At 47.1% G+C, this 22,196-nt stretch overlaps 1 protein-coding gene across 1 annotated transcript in view; it reads left to right on the top strand.

Moving 5' to 3' along the window:
* LOC138582292 (transmembrane protease serine 12-like) overlaps positions 1 to 22,196 on the top strand; it is a 456,559-nt gene that overhangs the window by 130,368 nt on the left and 303,995 nt on the right. The window contains exon 2 of the mRNA XM_069653435.1: positions 19,241 to 19,439. Coding sequence (XP_069509536.1) covers positions 19,267 to 19,439 — 173 coding nt within the window. The 5' untranslated portion in view covers positions 19,241 to 19,266. The remainder of the gene's footprint in view (positions 1 to 19,240; positions 19,440 to 22,196) is intronic.

Here is a 22,196-nt window from a genome sequence, read left to right on the forward strand (position 1 = left end):
ACTGTGCGTTTTGCAAGAACATGTCCGAACGGACTATGAAGGATCGTCGCATCCGACTCACCAACTGGCTTGAAGGGAAGAGCCCAGCAGCAGGTGAGAAGAAGAAGAGGTCTGAGCGGGCTTCTAAGACCTTTGAGGGCGCTCCGGCGACGGGGGCCCAACAAAAGGCTAAGCACTGCGAATCCGCGGGCACCGGGAGCGCCGATCGGTCGGGCTCCTCGGCTGCCAGGCAGGGCGCATTATCACCGACGGCATCAACCATGAGCCAACGCTCTGGCTCGGGGAAGAGGAAATCGGAGAACCCGGGTAAGCTACGGGAGAAGCCCCGGTCGATCCCGACGGAGACGGCCGAGGGTGTGGGAGGCAGTGACCCTCCCCCCCAAGATGAAGGCCTCATGCACGCCCAAAGTCGCGAAGGCCCTGATTCACCCGGCTAAGGCCTCGATCGAGGGAGTCTTGGCGGCCCTGGCGAAGCCTGCAGAGGCTACCCCAGTGGAGCCGACCTCGGGGCCTAGAGTTTCCCTGCCACCACAGAGGGAATCCTCTTTTCAGCCCATCGATAAGACCCCCGTGAAACCCCAGGCAGAAAAAGAGGGGGTGCCTGGTGGCCATTACGGACACAGATACCACCTCTGAAGAGGAGCTGGCTGGCGTCGCAAAGATACTGAACAAGAACTTCGAGGAGGTCCGGTCCTACGGGAGGGATCCTGACGAGGCGGACGACGAAAGCGACGGCGGTGCCGACGAGGAACCGCGAGCCGTGGAGGGGACAGAACATACTCCCCAACCGTCGCTCTCGTCGCAGCCGGTGCCTATGCCACAAGACAACTCAGGAGCAATCTTGATGGCGATTCAGGCCTTATGTACGGAAATAAGGACAAGGTTGCCCTTACCCCCAGTGGACGATCCAGCGGAGCCTGGACTGTCGGGAAGCCCACCAAGCAAGCTGAGGAGAACTCATAATCCTTCCCTTCCAGCCCTCATGGCCTTCTCAGCCTTCATTTCCTTCCCCTGGTCCGAGGGATGCGATGGGAACGGAGACGGCGACAACGGGGACAGATGACGACGGAATGGTCCTTCCTTCACCACCCCCTCGGACCTCCCCCCCCGACGAAATTGGCTCTTTCCACGCCATGATCGCCAGGGCATCCAAGCTTTTCCAGCTCTGCCCCGAAGAGCAGAAGGAGGAAGGGTTCCTCTACCAACGGCGTGAGGCCAAGAGTGCCAAGAATGTCCTCTCAGTTCCATTGTTGGACAACATCTGGGACGAGGGGCTGACGCTCATGAAGAACCCGTCCACGGCTCCCGCTAAGAGAGACTGGTACGAGAAGATGTACCGGGTCCCAGACTCCGCCCCCATGTGCCTTAGGGCTCAGCCGTCCCCGGATTCGGTTGTCTCCGCGGCGGCCAGAAGAAAGCAGTGGGGGCGACGGCTTCAACTTCGACTTCCCTGCCGGTCGGCGAGGGAAAGAAACTGGACGCTATGGGATGGCGAGTCATCTCGTCTGCGGCGACGACAATTAAAGCGGCCAACGCCCTCGATTGTGGCACACTACGAGAGCGAGCTGTGGTTTAAGACCGCTCCCCTGCTGGACTTCCTCCCGGATGACAAGAGGGCTGAGGCCCTGGAGATCCTACAGGAAGGCGAGGAGGCCTCGGACCACGCCATCATGGTGGCCACGGACAATTCTGGCACCGGTTTTCGCCAGATGGGCAACAGCATTTGCCTTTGTCGGCGCAGCTGGCTCAAGGCGACCGATGTCCGCCAGGACGTCCAGATCAGGGTTCTGGACAGGCCCTTCGACGGGAACAACCTGTTTGCCAAGACAGTGGACGAGTCACTGCAGGCCATCAAGGCAGACAGAGAGACGGCTCGGGCCTTGGGCGTTCTTCAACAGCGACGGCCGTCCTTTCGGAACACCGGAGGCAAGCAAGGTGCTTCCAAAGGATTCGCCGGCGGCTCATCGTCGTACCGCCAGGGGGCCGCCTCCTCTTCGCAGGAAGCCTACAGAGGACGAGAAAAGATAGGAGAATCTCGTCGTCGTCGCCAAGGAGGCCAAGGCGGCAAGGCCGTGGCCAAGCAGGACTGAACCGGCCGTAGCGTCGGGCCCCCAAATGAGCACCCCGGTGGGAGGTGGGAGGCCGGCTGGCGAAGTTAGTCACATCTCCACCGACCGTTGGGTGCTGGATGCCCTGGCCCGCGGGCACACTCTGGAAACCACGTCCCTCAAATTCTACTGGAGGTACTCACGATGCTAAAAAGGGAGCCATCGAACTCGTCCCAAAGAGGCTCCGGGGCTCCGGAGTGTACTCTCGATACTTCCTCGTAAGGAAAAAGACCGGCGGATGGCGGCCCATCCTGGATCTTCGTCATCTAAACAAGTACATCAAGTCCCAGAAGTGCCGGATGGTCACCCTCCAGCATGTGCTGGGACAGCTGAGGAAAGCGACTTCCTATCATCGCTGGACTTGGAGGATGCCTACTTTCACATCCCCATTCTAAAAGGACATTGAACGTTTCTGTGATTCGTGGTCCAAGGGCGACACGATCAGTTAAAGGCCCTTCCCTTCGGATTGAAGTCGACGCCCAGGGTGTTCACCAAGTGCCTAGCACCAGTGGGAGCGGCTGCGCCTGCAGGGGATCCACGTCTAACCCTACCTGGACGATTGGCTTATCCGAGCAAAGACAAGAGAACTCGCCGTTGTGCACACATCGAAGACTGTCCAACTGTTCATGGATCTGGGATTCTCGATCAATTTCGCGAAATCTCACTTGGTACAGTTGCAAGTCGCTCTGTTCCTGGGAGCCAGGCTCGACACAGTGGCACGATTGGCTTCTCCATCGGAGGAAAGGACGAAGGCCATTCTGGGCAAGGTGCAACGGCTGTCAACCATGGACGCGGCCAGGGTGCGGTCCATCAAGTCCCTGCTCGGCATGATGTCCTCGTGCATCTACCTCGTGCGCCTGTGCAGGCTGCGGATGCGTCCACTGCAAGAGTTCGACGCCCGTTGGATGCAAGTGGCGAGCAGCTTCAAAGACAGGATCTCGCTCAACGAGACCTTCCGCAAACGATCCGGAGGCAGGGCTCCCGGGTGCATCTGGCGGCGGGCATGGACTTCCAGACCCTGGCACATCAGGAGACGGTGACGACGGACGCCTCTCTGGAAGGATGGGGAGCGCACACCGGAGATCTCCAAGCAAGAAGCCTTTGGCTCCCGGATGAGAGGTCACTTCACATCAATGTCCTGGAGCTCCGAGCCGTGTTCTAGGCCCTCAGGTCGTTCCTTCCGTCCCTCAAGGGCAAGGTGGTAAGGATCTTCACCGACAACACCACCACGATGTTCTACATCCGGAAGCAGGGAGGCACCAGATTCCCAGCCCTATCCAAGGAAGCCCAGGATCTGTGGCACTGGGCCGTCGCCCAATGGATGATTCTGCTACCCTTCCATCTGGCAGGAATAAAGAACACCATCGGCAGGACCAAGTGGATCTCCTATTCCAATGATGGAGCAATCCCCAGATCGACCTATTCGCGACGGTGATGAACGGCAAGTGCCGGTGGTTCGCCAGCAGGTTTCCCCAGCCGGGGAGCATGGGCGATGCCTTCTCATTCCCCTGGGATGGCCTGTTCCTGTATGCGTTCCCACTGTTGCCGTTGCGACTCATCAATCAACTCAGACGGTCCCGGTGCAGGATGATCCTCGTGGCACCGGCGTGGCCGAGGCAGATCTGGTTCCCGGACCTTCTGGACATGTCAGGTTCCCCCCTTTCAAACTGCCGACGGACGCAAACCTTCTCGCCAGAGAAGGAGGCGCCATCCTCCACCACGACCTGGGGTCGCTGAACTTGAAGGCTGGCTCCTGCAGCACTAGAGTTTGGAGGGTACGATATCCCGGCAGACTGCAAGGAGGTGCTTGCAAAGGCCAGGGCGTCCTCGACTCTCGTGCAATGGACACAAATGGAAGAGGTTCTCTGTCTGGTGCCGTGCACAGAAGCTTAACCCTCTGCGGATTACAGCCCCTCAAGTGCTGCCGTACCTACTGTCGCTGGCTAGCTCATGCCTCCATCAAAATCCACCTAGCGGCGATTTCAGGCTACACCAGAACTCCAGGGCGATCATCTCTGTGGTCCAATCGCCTAGTGAAGGAGTTCATGAAAGGACTGTTCCGGTCATTCCCGCCGGTGAAGGCTCCGGCGTTGGAGTTCAGCGTTGTGCTGAGCAGGTTCATGGGGCCGCCATTCAAGCCTCTACATTTGGCACCGTTGAAGTTCCTATCGTGGAAGACAGCGTTTCTTGTGGCCATCACCTCCGCACAACGAGTTGGAGAGATCAAGGCCCTCTCCTGTAAACCTCCATACCTGACTTTCCACGAGACGGGGGTAGTGCTGAGGACGCACCCCTCCTTCATGCCCAAGGTGCCGTCGGACTTCCATCTCAACGAGCCCTTGGTGTTACCTGTTTTCTTCCTGTCTCCTTCGTCGCCGGCCGAGAGGACTGTGCACTCGCTGGATGTGGCTAGAGCGCTGAAGTTCTATGTGGACCGCACAAAGACCCTTCGGAAGACATCACAGCTATTTGTGAACTTTGGACCTGTGAACCAAGGGAAGGCCCTCTCGAAGGCTTCCATTTCCAGATGGCTCTCCGGCTGCATCATGCACTGTCACCGGTTGGCAAACCAACCGTTGCCCGGCCGTCCGAGAGCCCATTCAACCAGAGCGATCGCTGCTACCAGAGCGTTCTTGTCTGGTGTGCCCCTGCTGGACACCTGCAGGGCTGCTACGTGGAGGTCGACGCACACCTACACGAGATTCTAAAGTGTTGACCGGGATTCCAGGGAGGAGTCCAGAGTCGGCCAGGCAGTGCTGCGCAACCTGTTCGCCTGAAGGTGGGCCTGGTGAGGAGATAAGAGATGCTTAATGTTGAGTTGTTGAAATGCTAAATGTTGAGCCTTGCCACCTCCCTTGGTTGTGCATGTGTGTACTGCTATGTATTCTTGTATTCATGAGCATGTGAATCCATGTCAGACCCCATGCTGGAGAAGGAACAAGTTACTTACCTGTAACTGTTGTTCTCCAGCATGGGTCTGGCATGGATTCACATGCGAACCCTCCCTTCTACCCCTCTGCGGCTCTCATCTTGGTCCTACGGCCACTTTACGTGCTACCAAATCTGAAGATGGCTGCCAGAGGAGGGGCTTAGGTAGAGGGTAGTCATTGGACGGGACCAGTGATTGGTTATTAGGAGAAAGACAGTTCAGAAACGAAACTGAAACTGATTTTTTCTTTACCGAGGATTCTCAGCCTGACGACGGGGAATATTCATGAGCATGTGAATCCATGCCAGACCCATGCTGGAGAACAACAGTTACAGGTAAGTAACTTGTTCCTTCTCTTCCCCTGGATTAGCTCAGGAAAATTTTTCAAAATGTTCTGTTTCAAGACCAGTCTCTTAAAGGCAATGCACATGTCTCTTTTACCCAAAACATTCCCCTGAATGGCAAAACAACTCTAACACGACCTTGGTTGAAATATAATGTCTCTCCTAATTGTTCAAAGTGGCAAAAAAGAATGTCTATTCCACAAAACTGTTTGGAATACGGCAAAGGACAGTGGTTCCTACTTTTCAGGCTGGTTTAACAAATGTCTTTTCTCCAACAATGACTAAAGTATGGCAAGCGCAAAGTCTTTTAAAGGTTACTGGTTGACAACATTTCAATTGAAACAACAACTTAATATGACAACGTTTCTCTTCAATACACCAGTTCAAAGTGGGGTTCCTGGTACACTCTCCTGCCAGGATACCTCTCAATTGAAAACTATTGATGTCCTGGTTTACTCTCCTGCCAGGAATGTCCCCCTTTTGGCTCACAAATATCCCCTGGTGTACTCTCTTGCCAGGTATCTCTTCCCAAAAAGGTTCACCACCTGATGCTCTTATCAGGTATCTCTGCAACATTCACATTCCTAGTATCACACAATTGTACTTCCTCAATGGTGCATCTTTGTTGACTTCAGTTATTACTTGTACCAATTTCACCCATACTGACATCCCATATATGAGAGTTTGTTCAAGCTCTGTCTGTCAACCTTTCTTTCAATGTCTCTTGGTTCTTGGCAATGCTTGTTCTAGGTTTTCCCCAACTGACTTCTCATATCAGGAGAATTGTACAACCTTTGCCACTTTGTTTCGTTTACAATGCCTTTGTTTATGGCAATGTTGGTTCCAAGTTTCCCCCTAACTGACCTTGCATAGCAGGAGAATTGTACCATATTTACCCTTTCTTTTCAAACACTCTTTCACTTGTTCGCAATTCCCGGTGCCCCCTACTCGCCTAGGCTGACTCACCGGTTCACCGTAAGGCTGCTGCGAGAAAATTCACGGGGCAATCTTCCCCTTCTTGGCAAAGTCTTGTTTGGTTCCTACGTCTGCTTCTGAGTCCTTCAACGACAGAACCAGGCAGCTGTGCAGGACTGCGTCTCCTCTGGCCTCACCGCGCACCGCTTGCCTTAACTTTACCGGAGCTCCTCTTCTCCAGTCCCGAACGCTGCCAGCCTGCAAGCGGCCAACATTCCTTGCTTTCCGCACGGCTCCTTTCTGTTAGTTTGTCTCTGCCTCCAGTGTGGCTTCCTGCTCCGCGCACTCTGCAGCCAGTCTGGTCTCTCCTTCTCCGATCCTCCTGCTGCAGGTGATCTCCAGATTTAAATGTCCTGTGCAGCTAATTTGGATCCTGATAACTAGACTGCTCGTTACACTTGAGGTCACATTTCCTCCACATCGACTCTTTGCTCCCTTTTCTTGTCTCACTACCCGAGGCTTTCTGGGACTTGGAGTTCAAGGAAGGTTTAACAGATTTTAAGTTACCTTGTTTAACAGTTGCATTTAAATTACAAACGCCATAAACATCAGATGCTACATAATAATATGTCATCAAAGGGTCTGGGATTAGGGTTTCTTCCCCACATAAAGGGGAATAATACTGCATCTCTCCTGTTGGAGTCACCACTTCCCCCAAGTATTCATCTCCTCCCCCATGATCCTCCTTCCTGACACCACCCCTAGGGTCAGGGTTGGGTAGAGGCTGCCTTTCCCAGGCCATGTGGGAGGAGACCACCAGCAGGGAATCAGTGTTGACTCTGCAGGATTCATCACAGATGTTGTTATGTTTGCCGCCGATGATCTTTGTCTGAATGCCAGCAGGACTGAGATCCTCCTCATCGGCACACCATCCTCATCCTTTTCCCACACTATCTCGCCGGCCTCCCTTGGCACTCCTCCTACCCCTACCTGCGAGGCTAAGAACCTCAGGGTCATCTTTGACTCCACACTTTCCTTCTCTGCCCATATCTCTGAGGTCTCTAAAAAGTCAAACTTCCTACTGCACCTCCTCAGAGGTCTTCTGCCTTTTCTCTCCTTCCCTCAGAAGCTCACTGTCTCCCAAGCTCTGGTTCTCTCTAGGTTGGACTATTGTAACAGCCTTTTTCTAAATCTACCTGTCTCTACTCTCCGTCCTCTGCAACTTATCCACAACAGGACTGCAAGACTTGTCCTTGGCCTCAAGTTCTGGGATCGTATTTCTCCAGGTCTGTAATCCCTCCATTTGCTCCCAGTGGATACTAGGATTAAATTCAAAACCCTCTGCATTGTCCACAAGGCTTTCTGGGGCCCGGGTCCAAAATACCTTCAGCTATCCCTCCGCAAATACCTCCCCTCTCGAGCTCTTCGCTCCTCTACCTCTAATGTCCTCCGGGTTAATCGATTTTCAAAGAAACGAGCTGGGAATAGACCTCTATTTTTGGCTGGGGCCTCCCTCTGGAACAGCCTCCCTGCCACTCTAAAATTCTTGAGGCGAACCATCTACGGTTCCAGAAGCACCTCAAGACCTTCCTCTTTGCTTCTGCCTTCGCTCCCCCTCTCCCCTGCTGATCTGCTCTCTCTTGGCACTGTGCACCTGGCCACCCTCTGTCCTCTGGGCCCAGGTACCTGCTCACCCTGCCACCCTCCTGGCCACCCCTTGCACTGGGGACTGCATCTGTACCCATACAGCCCCCCACCCCATGTTTCTTCTTTTTCTGCACTTATCAGACTTACCCAGTCTGCTGCCTTAACACAGCACTTGCCACTTGCTGGCTGCACTACCACTCTTTATTGCCTCCATTTTCTATTTATTTTTATTTATTATTATTTATCTGCTCTCCTCTACTCCGCACTTTCCACTCTCCCCCTTCCATGCACTTTTTCCCTTTTCCCTTTCCCATGCACTTGTGCGTTCTCAATGTCACTGGGCCTAGTAAGATCATTGTTGTGTTGTGTTCTCCCCTGTTCTCATCCCTTGCCTAGTCGCGCTCTGAAACACTTGTGTACGAGCGTGATACAAATAAAATATCATATCATATGTTGATTTATACCGTGCACTGCTACCACCCAGGGACAGTCTCCAGTCGCTAGCGTGGCTCTGCAAGAGATGGGGGTGGGAGGTTAGTGGGGATAGGGTGAAAGGATAGGTTCAGAACCAGGAGGAACTGGCGTCTGTGAGTGTTGTTACACTTGTGGTAGTTTGTGTCGGAGGTCTCGTTCATTGTAACCGTATGGGTATGATTCAGTGCCTCGGGTGTGTGGTAGTGTATTGTGTTTTGTGCTAGTGTGTTGTGTGGGTTTGGTTGTGCACGCTATGTAAAATAGTGTCCTTAAGGGATCATGAGTCATGGGTAACTATAAGATAATCTGGTGTTGTGATTGTGTAGTTGCGTTGTTGATGGTTTTATAGACTGTGTGGGTCCCTCTAGGTGTGCTTCAGCATCTGGAGATGCTGGGTATGAACATAGTATTGATTCTCTTATTAGTAGTGTAGTGTGGCTCGTCCAAGGTGTGGTGTAGTGCCATCAGTTATGTTGAAGGAGCAGGAAGGGGAAGATGGGTTAGTAAATCGGTCAGTTTTGGGGTCTCTGGCGCAGCTATTTGTTTGCCGTTTGGCAGCCTTTAGAACTTTGTTTCTGTAATTGGTTTAAATAGGTTCATACTGGGTGCTTTGGCTTGGTTGTCGTTAACCAGGATTTCTTTTTTGGTCCTATTCCTCTGGGATACGCTGTATTTGTATATTCTGTATCTGCTGTATTTTTTTCCACTTTAATGATTGGAAATTGAAGTAATTGGTTATATCCTTGCACATTTATTGCATAGTCTATTGTGATGCAGGATGCTTAGTTTTTCTAGATAACTTCCTCTGGGTGTGGAGCCATAGTGATGCATTTAGAGTAGTGTATTTTCTTAGTTTTGGGAATTTTTCATTTGAATTAGCAAGTAGTCTTTGGTAGGCTGTTTTGTCTTGCTGATTGTAATGCTTCCTCCGTTTCTGTTCTAGTATTACACTCCTTGTACTCTCAGGTTATGTAGATTTGGGCAAACTGGATTGGGACCACCTTGCTGCTGTCCCTTTTCCATGGGAGTGAATCATTTGAGTGGATGAGGAGGCCCAATCCCTGTATTATCCAGTTCTTGAGCAAGTTTGCTTTGTTTCCCCTCCAGTAGTTAAAGTTCTGATTCATGCAGTTTTTGTTGCTGTCTTCCATTAGTTAAAGTTCCTTTCTGGTCTGACGTGTTCTCCAGCTTCTCCTGGTTGTGGTTGATTGCCTTTCATGTGATCAACATATACATGTTGATGCATTGATGCTGAAAAGTATAATCAGATGGTCGCTCCACAGTGGTGAGATTAGGTGCGTGGATGATGTGCTTTTCAAGCCATAATGACAGAAATAATGCTGCCCAGTGTATGGCCTGCAATATGTGTAGCTTCTTTGTACCTTTTATTTAAGGTGGAAATTTGTCAAAACTACAGCAGGATTGTAGGCAAGCTTTTTACCTGCAGGTAAAACTGAGTCCGTTTATGAAACCTGCTAAAAACAGACATATGAGGGCACTGCCACGTGCATTGAAACAATAAAGAGAACTGAATTTGTGATGGTGACAAGATTGTTATACTTGTGCAGGGTAGTATTAAATAAGCAATGCAAGCAAACAGGAATCAATTTGCAGGTGATTGAACTTGTAAGGGACAGTTTGAACAAACAGCGTGGTACAGAGCATCCTGTTTTTCACACAATGCCTGTAGGGCAGAGAAGTCATTTGCCACCAAAAACTGCTGCAGGCGAAGTTTCAAGTAATTAGCAAAGCCGCTTATGGTTTTGCAGGAGCGAGTTTCAGTCTCTGGGATGTGTGATGCTGGAAATGGATCTGAGGGACAGGGCATCCGTATCCTTGTCCTTTACTGTTTTCATCGTGAGCGTCCTTTATTTTGGGATGCCCAGGCCCTGTCATTGGAATCGGTAGATTCCTGATGGAAGCAAGATGGACCGCGTGGCCTCTTGCCTTCCATCGACTGTTACCTTGGTTTTCCCGAAGTCCCTGGAAGCCCTGATTCTGTCCCTCCCTCCTGACTGGCTGTTCGGTGGAAGTTCCATATATGGTAGTGTGGAGAAGTGCCGACCAGACTGGCTGGAGCCTTCGCAACGATCGTATGTTGTGGGTACGCCTGTGGGTGGGACCTGGGTGAATGGAGTGTGTGACGAATATGCATTCTGTATTGTGGATGTCTAATATCTGGTGTTTGACACAATGACTGAGACAGCCCCGCCCGAAACTTGTATGAACGCAGTGTGTAGTGTTGAGTGGCGTGGTACTTGTCCGAATCCACATTCTGTTTTGAGTGTCTGGATGGAGAAGAATGGCCTGAATGCACTGTATGCCTGATTGGCTGACTGACTGCTGAATGCCCTTCTGAGTGATTGGTTGCCTGATTGTGACCCAGAAGAATGAATGGGAGATCAACAGTGTATCTGAGGGCCTCTCACTGCTAGAATTCGTTCAGAAGCTGGAGTTGACACTGACATTGAAACTGAAGCTTAACCTTGAAGCCCTGCTGGAAGAGAAGTGTTGCTGCTGCTCTACTTCCATCGATCTGAAAGCTACTGTGTCTTCAAGAACTGATCCAGAGAGGACCTGGTTAGGTGCCCTCTTCCGAAGCTACGAGGGACCATTGTGCACTGCTCATTTTCAACAAAGCTCCCTGGAAGTCAGACCCTCGACAGGCTGCTGACCGGAGATGGGGACCGCCGAGGAGAATGAAGAGAAGCACAGGACATTCCGTCCACTGTCGTCTACCAGGGTTCGCAGGTTTGCTATAACCGCTGGAGGCCTGTCGAAGTTAGTTGCACAGAAGCGGGGACTGCTTGACGCCGTGCCGTCGACGACCGGAGCCGCAACGCTCCATTGATTAAGACATTTGATTCCCGGATGCACTCGTCCGCATCGTCGACCGCCTTATCCCACCGGAGAAGGCCATGCCGTTGATGCGCCGAGGAGCATCCACCAGTGGGTTTCCCGCCACCCAAAGACTGTAGAGATGCCAGATGACTCGATGCCTTTGCTGGGCCACAGTTCTTCACAAACCATTTGCGGTCCTGAACTATCGTCACCGAGGTGCCCCACACACCTCTTCCTCGCAGGACGTCCACGACCGACCGTCGACGAGCAGCGCCAGGACCGGAGCTGCCACCTCACTGCCGTTGTTCACCCTTTTTTCGTAGGATCTCGACGATCCGTGGCTCCTGCTTTAAAGGGAGCCACTCAAGAAGGAACTGTCGACGACCCGTCATCGAACTCTGCTATTCCAGGTACATTGGGGTGGTAGAAACATTGTAGAAGGAAATAAGACTTATTGAACAATATATGGACTGGGCTTGTATCATGTCTTTACTTTACAGGTTGCCCAGGTGGGGGATCTCCACACAGAACTGTGTCTAGGGTAGGGGCCAGTATTCTACCAATTGTTTTAACCAACTGCTTTCCTCCTATGTCTATTGTTACCTTTATTAATTGATTTGTGTGACATTAGACCAGCGTACAGTTGATGCACTTTAATGAAATCTGATATAATTGTGGTACCACTTAGAGCTGTATATATTTGCCATTGTAGATTAACTGAGCACAAAGTGAGTTATTGTGATTGTGTATATAACCTTGAACCTTAATTATATAAAGACTGTGTTTTAACTAATAGTGTGCGGACATTCCTTTGTGGGTGCTTGAGGACTACACTGTACTTAAGAACCAGCCCGCAACACCTCCTGAGATGCTAGGCCTGATTGCTCGACCATTGCTACCAACAATAGAGCATCCTGGCAGGGGTCCTCTGTGCCTCTCCTCTACCATACAGAGAGCAGAAGTACAGACACCCCTTCCAGTCTTTACAGGATGCTTATGTGATGGCACAATGCTGCGATTGGGGTGGGGGACTCTAAATCCGTCGCCCGAATGAAGGTGTCACCCGTGGTGCGCCTGACCCCTGTCAGATGACCTAAAGGCACCAGGCTGGTGGTACTTGGTAGCAGCACATCAAGGAGGGCCAATGCAACAATGTAATCAATGCATCGAATTTCGAGGACTATCAAAAGCTAAGAATGACGAAATCCAATTCCTTGTTTTTGGGGACTTCTAGTGGTGGTGAGTCCAGGGACTGGGTGCCTCCATGTTCCAGTGGATGATGGGCCTGGGGGCACTAGGGGGAGGATTCCCTGGCCCCCTCCAGCAGGCAGAGGACTGTAACCTGTACATAAACATTTTCCCAGGCCCTTTAAAGGAAAGAATGGTGTCAGAAAACCTAGAGTTTTCCTCACACTGAGGTTTCGGACCCTATTTGGCGGTATACACAAGCTATAGAAAGCCAAACATACATGTGTCCCATTCACCACAAGCACACCTTTTTTAGCCGGAAAGAAAATCTAAGTTCCCTGCTACAGACAAATCATATACCTAATGCGCTTACCAACCAGAGGTAATTCAAAGCTGCTGTGATGCCAACTTATGCCTTGGCCGAGAAAGGCACTTGTCCTCTACAAGTTGGTGGATGGGATTTTTATAAAACCAGCCCTGCCTCTGCTCATTTTAGCAACACTGGTTCACAAACCGATGCAGCTTTTCAAATTGAATCAATGGCAAATCGAAGGAAACAACAATGCACACTTGGAAACTCTTAGCCTAAGCTCAAATCTGGCAGTCCAGGGATACAGGGTAAAGAGGAAGGGGGTATTGTGGGCATTGGTAGCAGGAGAGATGGGAGTTGACGGATAGTTGAAGATGGGAGCGAGTGTTACGAGGGGGAAAATGGAAGGTGAGGCGTAGTGGAGATGGAGACAAATGGCAGAGAAGAGAACACCTATTGGGGAAGCAGGCAGGAGAACAGCAGAGGTTGGAAGTTTCCAAACCGGCGGTGTAAGGAGTAGAACAGCTTAGGCTGGAAGCAAGGAAACACGTCATGAAAATCAGAGATCGGCAGAGGTTGGTAGAAGAGAAACCAGTGAAGAAAAGAGTACAGCAGAGATTGGAAGAAGGTGAACCACAGGTGGTTGCCAAACAGCAGCAGCCAAAAGCAGCGGAACCCCAAGAGAAGGGGGGAAGACTATTGGGGTTGGAACTAATCGGAAGATGATGGAACAAGAGGGCAAGTGTTTCCCAGGACGGGGATTAGGGGAGAAGCCCTGATCTGATGGGGGAAAAGCCCATGGTAGGAGAAGGGATGAGCATGTTGCAGGGTGATGAGAATAGCTTTTGCAATTACTCAAAACTTCAGGAAAAACATTCTTTTGCTTATGCATTTTGATATAGATGCAATTTTCACAGAGTGGGCATACTTTAAATTTCACCTGTGTTTAAGGATCAACTTTTTGATGGCAGATAAAGCGCTAATTTGCTCTAATTCACAGTGAATATTAACTCTAGTGAAGGTAAAATCAGCACATGCTATATTATTTCAAATACTTTTTCTTAATTAGATTCTTTTTTGTAGTATTTCTTTATCCGATAGATCCAATATCTCATAACAATGGGAATATCGGTCCACTGAAAATAGTGGAATAATTCTTCTACAAAATTTGAGGTAAACTACAGTGAGTTTTTTTGTCAGGAATAACTTGTTACTAAAATTGTCATGTATTAAATGAACAAAGAGATGTTGCTGGGAGTTAAGAAAGCATTGTAATTGAAGTATTTTGAAAAGGATCAAACCGTTTAACCATTTTATTATAATGAACTTTGAGTGTGGTAGACAAAGATATGTAACTATTCCAATTAAAAAGGGGGAGAAGGGGGGGGCACAGGATCAGAGTAGGAACAGAGCGACTGGGCAGACAGGCAGTGATACGACCATATGCAGCTCTCTGCAGAAGCTGGGCCCATGGACCTCCCTGCCCCTGTGTCGAGCCACAACTATTGCTACATCTCGGGGCCAAGGCACAGTGACCAAAAAAAGGGCCTGGAGGTAGTTTCTTCCCAACAGCAGTTGGAGTGAAAATAAGGAGAATTTGTTGGGGGCCATGCCTTTAAAGATATTGAGTACCGGGCTAACAACCCCGGAACAAAGCTTGCTGAATGTTTAAAGGGACTTCTTTTTTTGCTTGATTTGAACAGATCAACTGAGAGGAAACTTTGATTTTTCATTCGATTTATACTTCCTTGTGTACATTTCAGAACCCTGAGGGGACTCATACGGACTGTTTGATAAAGGATTGTTTTTTTAATCCCCTTTAAAAGACGTGGGAACACAAAAGGGGGAGATGAGTACTGAAGGTTCAAACTGGGATTCCTCCTATGTCCATTTTGTTTGTCTTCTGTTGGGATTTGAGAAACTACAGAAACTAAGAGGAAAGAAAAAAATGTCAAACTCAACGCTGGTATAGCCCAGTCTGTTTATCCGTACACATGGTATTTCACAAGAAATATGTTTCTTTCAAATCTTAATCAGGGACCTAGACTGGTTGATACTGCCCTGGCCCAAAGATGGAGATTCGCAACTTTGTTACTTTAGCTCGGGTATCACGATTTGTGTTTAACCATCGACCTGATCAACCTTTTATTTTGACTTTTCCTGGTAAATTCTCTCCTGTAAATTGACCTGTAAGCTTTACCCTCCCCCCATGCATGTTGTAAGCCCCAATGAAGAGAAATAAAGACCCGAAAAGATATTTCTCGATTCATGTGATGATCCCTCTAGTTAGACCTGGAATGCAAGTAGAATCTTGTTGTAATTATCGCTCAGCTATTGACACCCATTGGAATTGACACTTATTTCTTTCCGCTCAACAATACAGTTGTGAAAAGTCATTTTGAAGGCTGTTTACACATGTTACCGATGGTTATAAACCCTTTCCTGGCGTGTGATTCAAATGCTGGGTTAGCATTGTTGGCTCACAAGCTTTTTGAACAAAGTGGGTCTCCTGCAAGGCTGATGACCTTTACATCTTCTAGAGATGCTTCTCTGAGTTGCAAGTCCCATTATCTGAGGAACTTTGTATGGCTTATCATAGGGACAAAGTTGTCCTTGGGTCACAAACACCCATCCCTCAGTTTCTTCCGAAAGTCCACATCCACCAAGATGTTTTTCTGCCCATTCGTTCTCTGAACCCTTTGTTTTGAAGACACAATGTTTCTGCTTGATCTTGATGTTTGCAAGGATCTCAAATTGCATTTGCATTGTATCAAGGACACTGTGGTCCTTAGTTTGCTTTGTGCTCCCAACACAGGCAAGTACATCCTAAAGGCTATCATTGTTCACTGGATCGTCTCTTGCTTTTTCAGTGTTGGAAGTTTCAAAATGTGCCCCTGCCATATAAGGGGCTTCACGCCAATCAGCGAGGTAAAGTAACTTTGGCTGGTTGCCTTCCACAGGCATGTTCCCATTAATCCCATTTGCAGAGCCAGCCCATGTGATTCCTGCTGTACCCTCAACAAGCACTGTTCTGTTATCTGAGAGGGGATGCCCATGACAGAGACAGCTGTACTCAAAAAGGTATTTGGTTGAGCTGTTTACTGGTTTTTCTCTTCCCTAACTGTCACTGTTAGGAAATTACCTCATCAGTATGCAGGAAAGGGGATGGTATGTACAAGTAAGTACAATTTTTACTTTCTGTAGTGTCTTTTCTACTCCTATTCCATAGTATGCTTTCTCCCGTAAGAGCCTCCGCTCCCATGCCCTAGTAAGATGTTTAGGTCCAGGCTTTTAATTCCTCTAGATGGCTGAAATGGACTGGCAGGTGAAACTAGAGTGTTTGTGAGGGGTGTAGTCATGAGCAGTTGTAGTCGTGCATGGACTCCGATTTAGCTTGTGCTCTACGTGTCCTGATCACCATTGGCAGAGATTTCATTAGTATAGAGAGGAGAATCAAGGGGCTAGGAGAACAGGAAGCACCACAGTGAGTAACTTGTACTTTTTACATCAGAGATACTTGGTAACTGGTATCTAGTATGGTTAATGTTTATGTCACAAAAGGAGCTAATGGAGACTGCTAACCAGAGACTTTGATTTCAGAACCAACTGTTTAACCTTATAAAAAGGAGGGAGATGGTAGGTTAGCAAGGAGCAACTGGAGGAACATTCCAGTAATAAGTGACTTCCCAGGAAACCATCACTTTTACAGTAAAGTACGCTATTTTCTAGGTGAAATTCTTTTTCCCTCAGAAAATGTTGAACCACACCCTGCTTGCTTTCCCGGAAAACATGTTTGTTTTATTGTGGAGTCCTGAACAGTCTTTCCCTAGTTAAAGTTCATTCTCTGTTTAGTCCAAGTTATATAGCCTTTTAACTCTACTCACCAAATGCTTCTCCCTAAGTAACATTTGAGCTATAATGAATTGTGTTGAGAAATTATTAGGGAAGGTGTGGCCCAAACATCCATTTTCACATGGAAGAAGTACAAGTACATGTTCTTGCTTCTTTTGCCTGCTACCTAATGCCAACCTGTATGATGCATTGGCCGAACAGGTATAAGTGACCGAGTTAAGCAGATTGAGTTAATCAAAAAGGTAAAACAGAAATATAAAAATTGGATGAAGGCCAACAGATGTATGTTAAACGCTTAGCAAGATGGCGAGTGCATGCCAGAAACTTTGTTAAAGCATGACGCTAGACATTTCTGGGCCTTTTTGAGGAACCAAGCCACTCTTGACATGAAGACACAATGTAACCCAATTACAGAGGATAGGTGGAATATGTATTTTAGAGATATATACAAGGAGGTGTCCTCAGAGTATTTTGAATCCAGTTACAAGGGTCTTTGCACTCTGGAATTTTCAATGGAAACCATTATGGAAGTTGTTAGCTCTTCTTCTGACTCTTGTGCCCCGCGACTCTGCAATAGAATATTGAAGTTGGCACCTGAAGTATGGCCAGGTATGTTGTTTATGCGTTTTGAGAACATACTATATACTAAAACTATTCCATATTCTTGGAAAGTTTCAGCTATATACAAGAAGGGTGATCGATAGTTACCATTGAGTTATCAACCGATTTCCCTCCTGGACGCCAAGAGTAAAATCTTCTCGGCTCTCCTCTTGAAAGTAATTGAAAAATGAATCAAAACATCTAAAAGTTTGTCCAAATACCAGACTGGGTTCATGAGAGGCACATGCAAAGATGCCAATGGAATTGTTATCAACGGCTTAATAGATCAGGCAGGATGTAAAGGAGCTAATCCTCTGTATGTTCCATGTGTGGATCTGTCCATGGTGTTTGATATGGTGGACAGTACCCTACTCTGGACAAAGCTTTGAAATCAGAGTTTTCCAGAGTCCCTCTTGCCCATCTTTGTGCATATCCACACAGCTACTAGGCTCAGTGTTAGACTGGACATGCAAGGTTGGTGACTGGCGAAATACCTACAGCAAGGGTATTGAGGCATGGGTGCGTTTTGGCCCCATGCCTTTTCAACTTGCGTATTTCAGACCTGGGTGAAACATTGGAACCTATTTCTTTTGAACCCCCCCCCCCAACAAAAATTAGCTAAGAAAATTGTTCATGGTTATGTTATTTTGATTATGTTCTTTTGATGGACAGATTACAAGTGGGTTTGCAAAGGCTCTTAAATACTTATTTTGTTTATGCTTCAACAAACAAACTTAATGTGAACTCATCCAAAACCAACATTCTCTGTTTCAATGGATGAGGTGTGAGGTGTCCTTGATGTACATGACACCTATGGTAATATTCTTTCAGTTGTTGCATTTATTAAGTACCTTGGTTTTACGTTGGTTAGAGCAACACATAGAGCTACTGTGCATGATAAACTAATGTAAAGGGGAAGACAATTTGGAGCCCAAATGTGTGGTATTGCTCAGAAATACTGTCACTTTACACAGATCCCTATAGTCTCTTTTTATAACCTGAAAGTACTCTCAGCTCTTCTTTATGGTCTGGAAATTACATGGTTCTCTGAATTGTTTGATTACAGTATATTGGAAGGTAGAATTTGGAGGAAGTTGTTATCTTTACCCAATTGCGTACCAATTGTTATTATAAGGTACGAATTGGGGCTATTTTCCGGTGTGCTTTAATGTGGAAAGCCCTTGCACTTTTTAGAAAAATCATAGTGACATCCCCTAACCCATTATATCATTTAGTCGGAAAACAGCTGGAATGTTTCTCAGGTTTTGTTTTGCTGAATTTGAAACGTGAATGCTGTGAGCCACTTTCTACAGGGAATATAAGTTTAGACTTGCTAATTAACAATCCTAAAGCAGCAAAGAGGAAATTATATGATGCTGATTGCCTCATATCAGAGGTGTTGGACCAATCTTACAAATTAGTTTCCAACCTGTCTATGGAAAATAAATGCAGAGGCATTATCCCTAGGTACATCTCTCAATGCCCACGTGGTCACTATATGAGAACATTTTTAAGAATAAAATGTAACCTTGTTCACACAAGGGTGATTCTCTTTATAAGAAGTAAGTGTCCAGATAATCTTTGTAAGTACTGTACCCACGAGGTTGAGTCTCTAAAACCTATTTTTATCCATTGTCCTATTTTGCCACCTAAAAGAGAATTATAGTTTTAAAAATGTGTGCATGATGTTTACGACATACATGAATTATCCTTCTGGTCCAGGATTCTAGAAGGAAATTCAACATCTTTATTAATTGCAACTGTGACATTTCTTAACTCTTACAATTTATGTATGTGTATGCATTTTAATATGGAACTAGTATGTTAGTTTTAACTTGGATTGAGATCAATTTTAGGATATTGTATTTAATTTATTCAATGATGTACTTTTCTAATTTTTTTCTTTATTGTGATGAGGCTTTCTTAAATGATTGTAATTCTATGTCGTATAAGGTTTTTATAAACTAACACAATTAAAGAAAAAATACATTGGTCATTCTAATTTTTTTTCCTGTTTTCTTTGGCTTTATAGTCTGTGGAGAACGATCCCTGGTGGAAATGAAATCTGGTTCTCGAATTGTAGGTGGTCAAGATGCCATGCCGGGGGCATGGCCCTGGCAAGTAAGTCTACAATATATGTCTCTATATCGTGGGTTCAGGCATACCTGCGGTGGAACAATTATAAACAACAACTGGGTTATGTCCGCTGCACACTGCTTTTTACAGCGAAGGTATGTTTGTTTCTCTGAATCAGCTTTGTCTACCAATGTTTCTTAAGAAAATATACAGTTGGTGCCTTGCATAGATTTTTCCACTAAGAGTCTCAAAAATGTTAAATCCTCTAAAAACCTAATAATGTCAGGTTGCAGTACTTTCTTGTAGCAAAGCAATGACCATAGATGTGGTGAAATACTCTTGATTTTGTTCAACTGTTTTAGGTATCCAGCTTAAACATGCATGTCATTTGGAAGTCTGTAGTGTAAGGAACTCGTGGTGACAACAGTAAAGACAGGCAAGTGATCACAGTTCAAGGGTGTTTATTGAACTGTAAATGCAGGGTGGAAAAAACGCCTAACCAAACCTAAATCTAAGATGGGAGTAAGCGTTGACCATCAAAATGAAAATTAAGGCAGTGCTTGTGGCGTTGTCAAAATTAAAGGGCCCATACTAAGAAAAACTTATTACCAATTCCTAACAACTAATTACAGAAAGAGTGTGGGATAGGGTATCAAAATAGGAAAGTGTTCACAAATAATAAGTCGGGATGTGATTGCCTCGAAGTCGCCCTTCCCCACATTTTTTGCAGAGGACAAGGTGAGACTTTGTAGAATAGGGTTGTACCTCTAGAAACCATTGCATGACCCTAGGGTGGTAGTCTTTGTGTTGGCTAATCCAAACTAGGGGTGAGTGGTCTGAGCGAGTGTGAACCTTCGTCCTAATAGGTTTTACCTAAGATGGATAATGGCCCACTTGATGGCCAGGGCCTCCAGTTCCAACACAGAGTAATTGTTTTCACGTGGGAACAACTTGCCGCTGGTGAACAATATGGCATATTCTCATCCATCACAAACCTGGGATAGGACGGCTCCTAACCCTGTAAGGGAGGCATCTGTCTGTAAGACAAACTCCTTAGAGAAGTTTATTACCTTTTTAGGATTGGGTTCTAACACAGCGTTTGCTTCAAGGTGTTATAACATATCTCACCATCGTCATTCCAATGAAGTTTCTGGGGTTTGGCAATTTTAAGTTTATCTGTCAGCCGGGATGTTTTATTCGCAAAGTTAGGGATAAATCTTCGGTAGTACCCTATTAACCTGAGAAAAGCCCTAAGATCTCTTTTGGTTTTGAGAGTTGGTGTATCTAAAACAGCTTTTACCTTTTCATGTTGTGGCTGTACATTCCTGTTCCCTACGAAGAAGCCAAGCTATTTTTCACAGACTTGTCCAATCTGCACTTAGCTGGGTTAGCAATAAGGCCAGCGTTTCCAAGGACTTTCATGATGGTATAACGGTGGAAATGGTTCTCCCAAGTCTTTCTATAAATGACGATATTGTCAATATAAGCTCCACAGAAATCAGAATAGGGTTGGAGGATTTTATCCATGAGGCGCTGGAAAGTGGCTGGTGCACTTAGTAAACCGAAAGGTAAGACTTTAAATTGAAATAATCCCAACAGCGTTGAAACGCTGTCTTTTCCTTATCTGGTCCATAGACGGGAACTTGCCAGTATCCCTTGGTCAAATCTACGGTAGATAGAAAGGTGGCTGCTCCGAGTTTATCAATTAGGTCGTCAATGCGTGGCATGGCCTAGGCATCAGAGTCCGATATGGCATTAATTTGATGGAAATCAATATAGAATCTCCAGGAGCGGTCAGGTTTAGTGACCAGCACGATAGGAGAGGACCATGGACTTGAGTATGGCTCAATAAGGTTTGCTTTTAACGTTTTGTTGACTTCCTATATCACTATCTGCTTACGGGCTTCTGGGAGTCAATATGGTTTTTAAGTGTAAAACTTTGCCCTTAGGTTTTCTGATATAGTGGTATGTATTCTTTACTCTCTCTGGTTTTTCTGAGAATACATTGGGAAATAAAATGACTACATCGTGTTGGTGTTGAATAGATAACTCTGAAGGAATTAAATTAAAGTTACCTATGTCTTTGGGAACCAGACAGGCTAGTACGTAGGCATGGGTGGCTTAATGGTCTCTTTCCACTCTTTCAAAAGATTTACGTAATATCATTGGATTTTCTGTTTCCTGTCTGGTTGGGCTACTCTAGAAGTACAGGTTGCTGTTCATTTCACTATTTCATATGGTCTGTGCCATGGAGACCAGTTTGTTCTCTGAGGTTGGTAGGAGGACTAGTACTTTCTGTCCTATGGAGAATGATCTCAAACTCACTTTTCTGTCATAATTGGCCTTTTGTTGGCTTTGAGCCTTTTCCATGTGAGTGCAAACTAAGTCCTGGACTAACCTCACATGTTTTCGCATTCGGGTGGCGGTTTGCGAAATGGGAATAGGGGCCTTTTCTCGTACTTCCCAGGTTTCCCAGAGCATGTCGAGGATATCTCTTGGCTCTATTCCATACAGCAACACAAAGGGAGAGAAATGTGGTGGTTTGGGGGGGGGGGGGGGTTTCTCGCTGCAAATAGTGCCCATGGGATCATGCAGTCCCAGTCTTTCCTGTCCTTAATACCAGTTTTCGGAGAATTAATTTTAAGGTCTTGTTGAATCTCTCTACCAGGCCATTGGTTTGGGGATGGTACACAGAAGTTTGCAAGGTGGTAATGTGTAGTAACTCTTTGACCTCGGCCATAAGCGTACTCATAAAATCTGAGCCCTGGTCTGTTAGTATTTCCTTAGGGAAACCAACCCTGGAAAAATACAGTAGATGTTTAAGGATCTCCTGGGTGGTATTATTTTGCATTGGGAAGGCCTTGGGCTATTGGGTTGCATAATCCACGATCACCAGGACATATTTATTTCCT

Source organism: Ambystoma mexicanum, chromosome 3q (genome assembly GCF_040938575.1).
Source record: "Ambystoma mexicanum isolate Mex_15411 chromosome 3q, UKY_AmexF1_1, whole genome shotgun sequence".
In the NCBI taxonomy this organism is placed as follows: Eukaryota; Metazoa; Chordata; class Amphibia; order Caudata; family Ambystomatidae; genus Ambystoma; species Ambystoma mexicanum.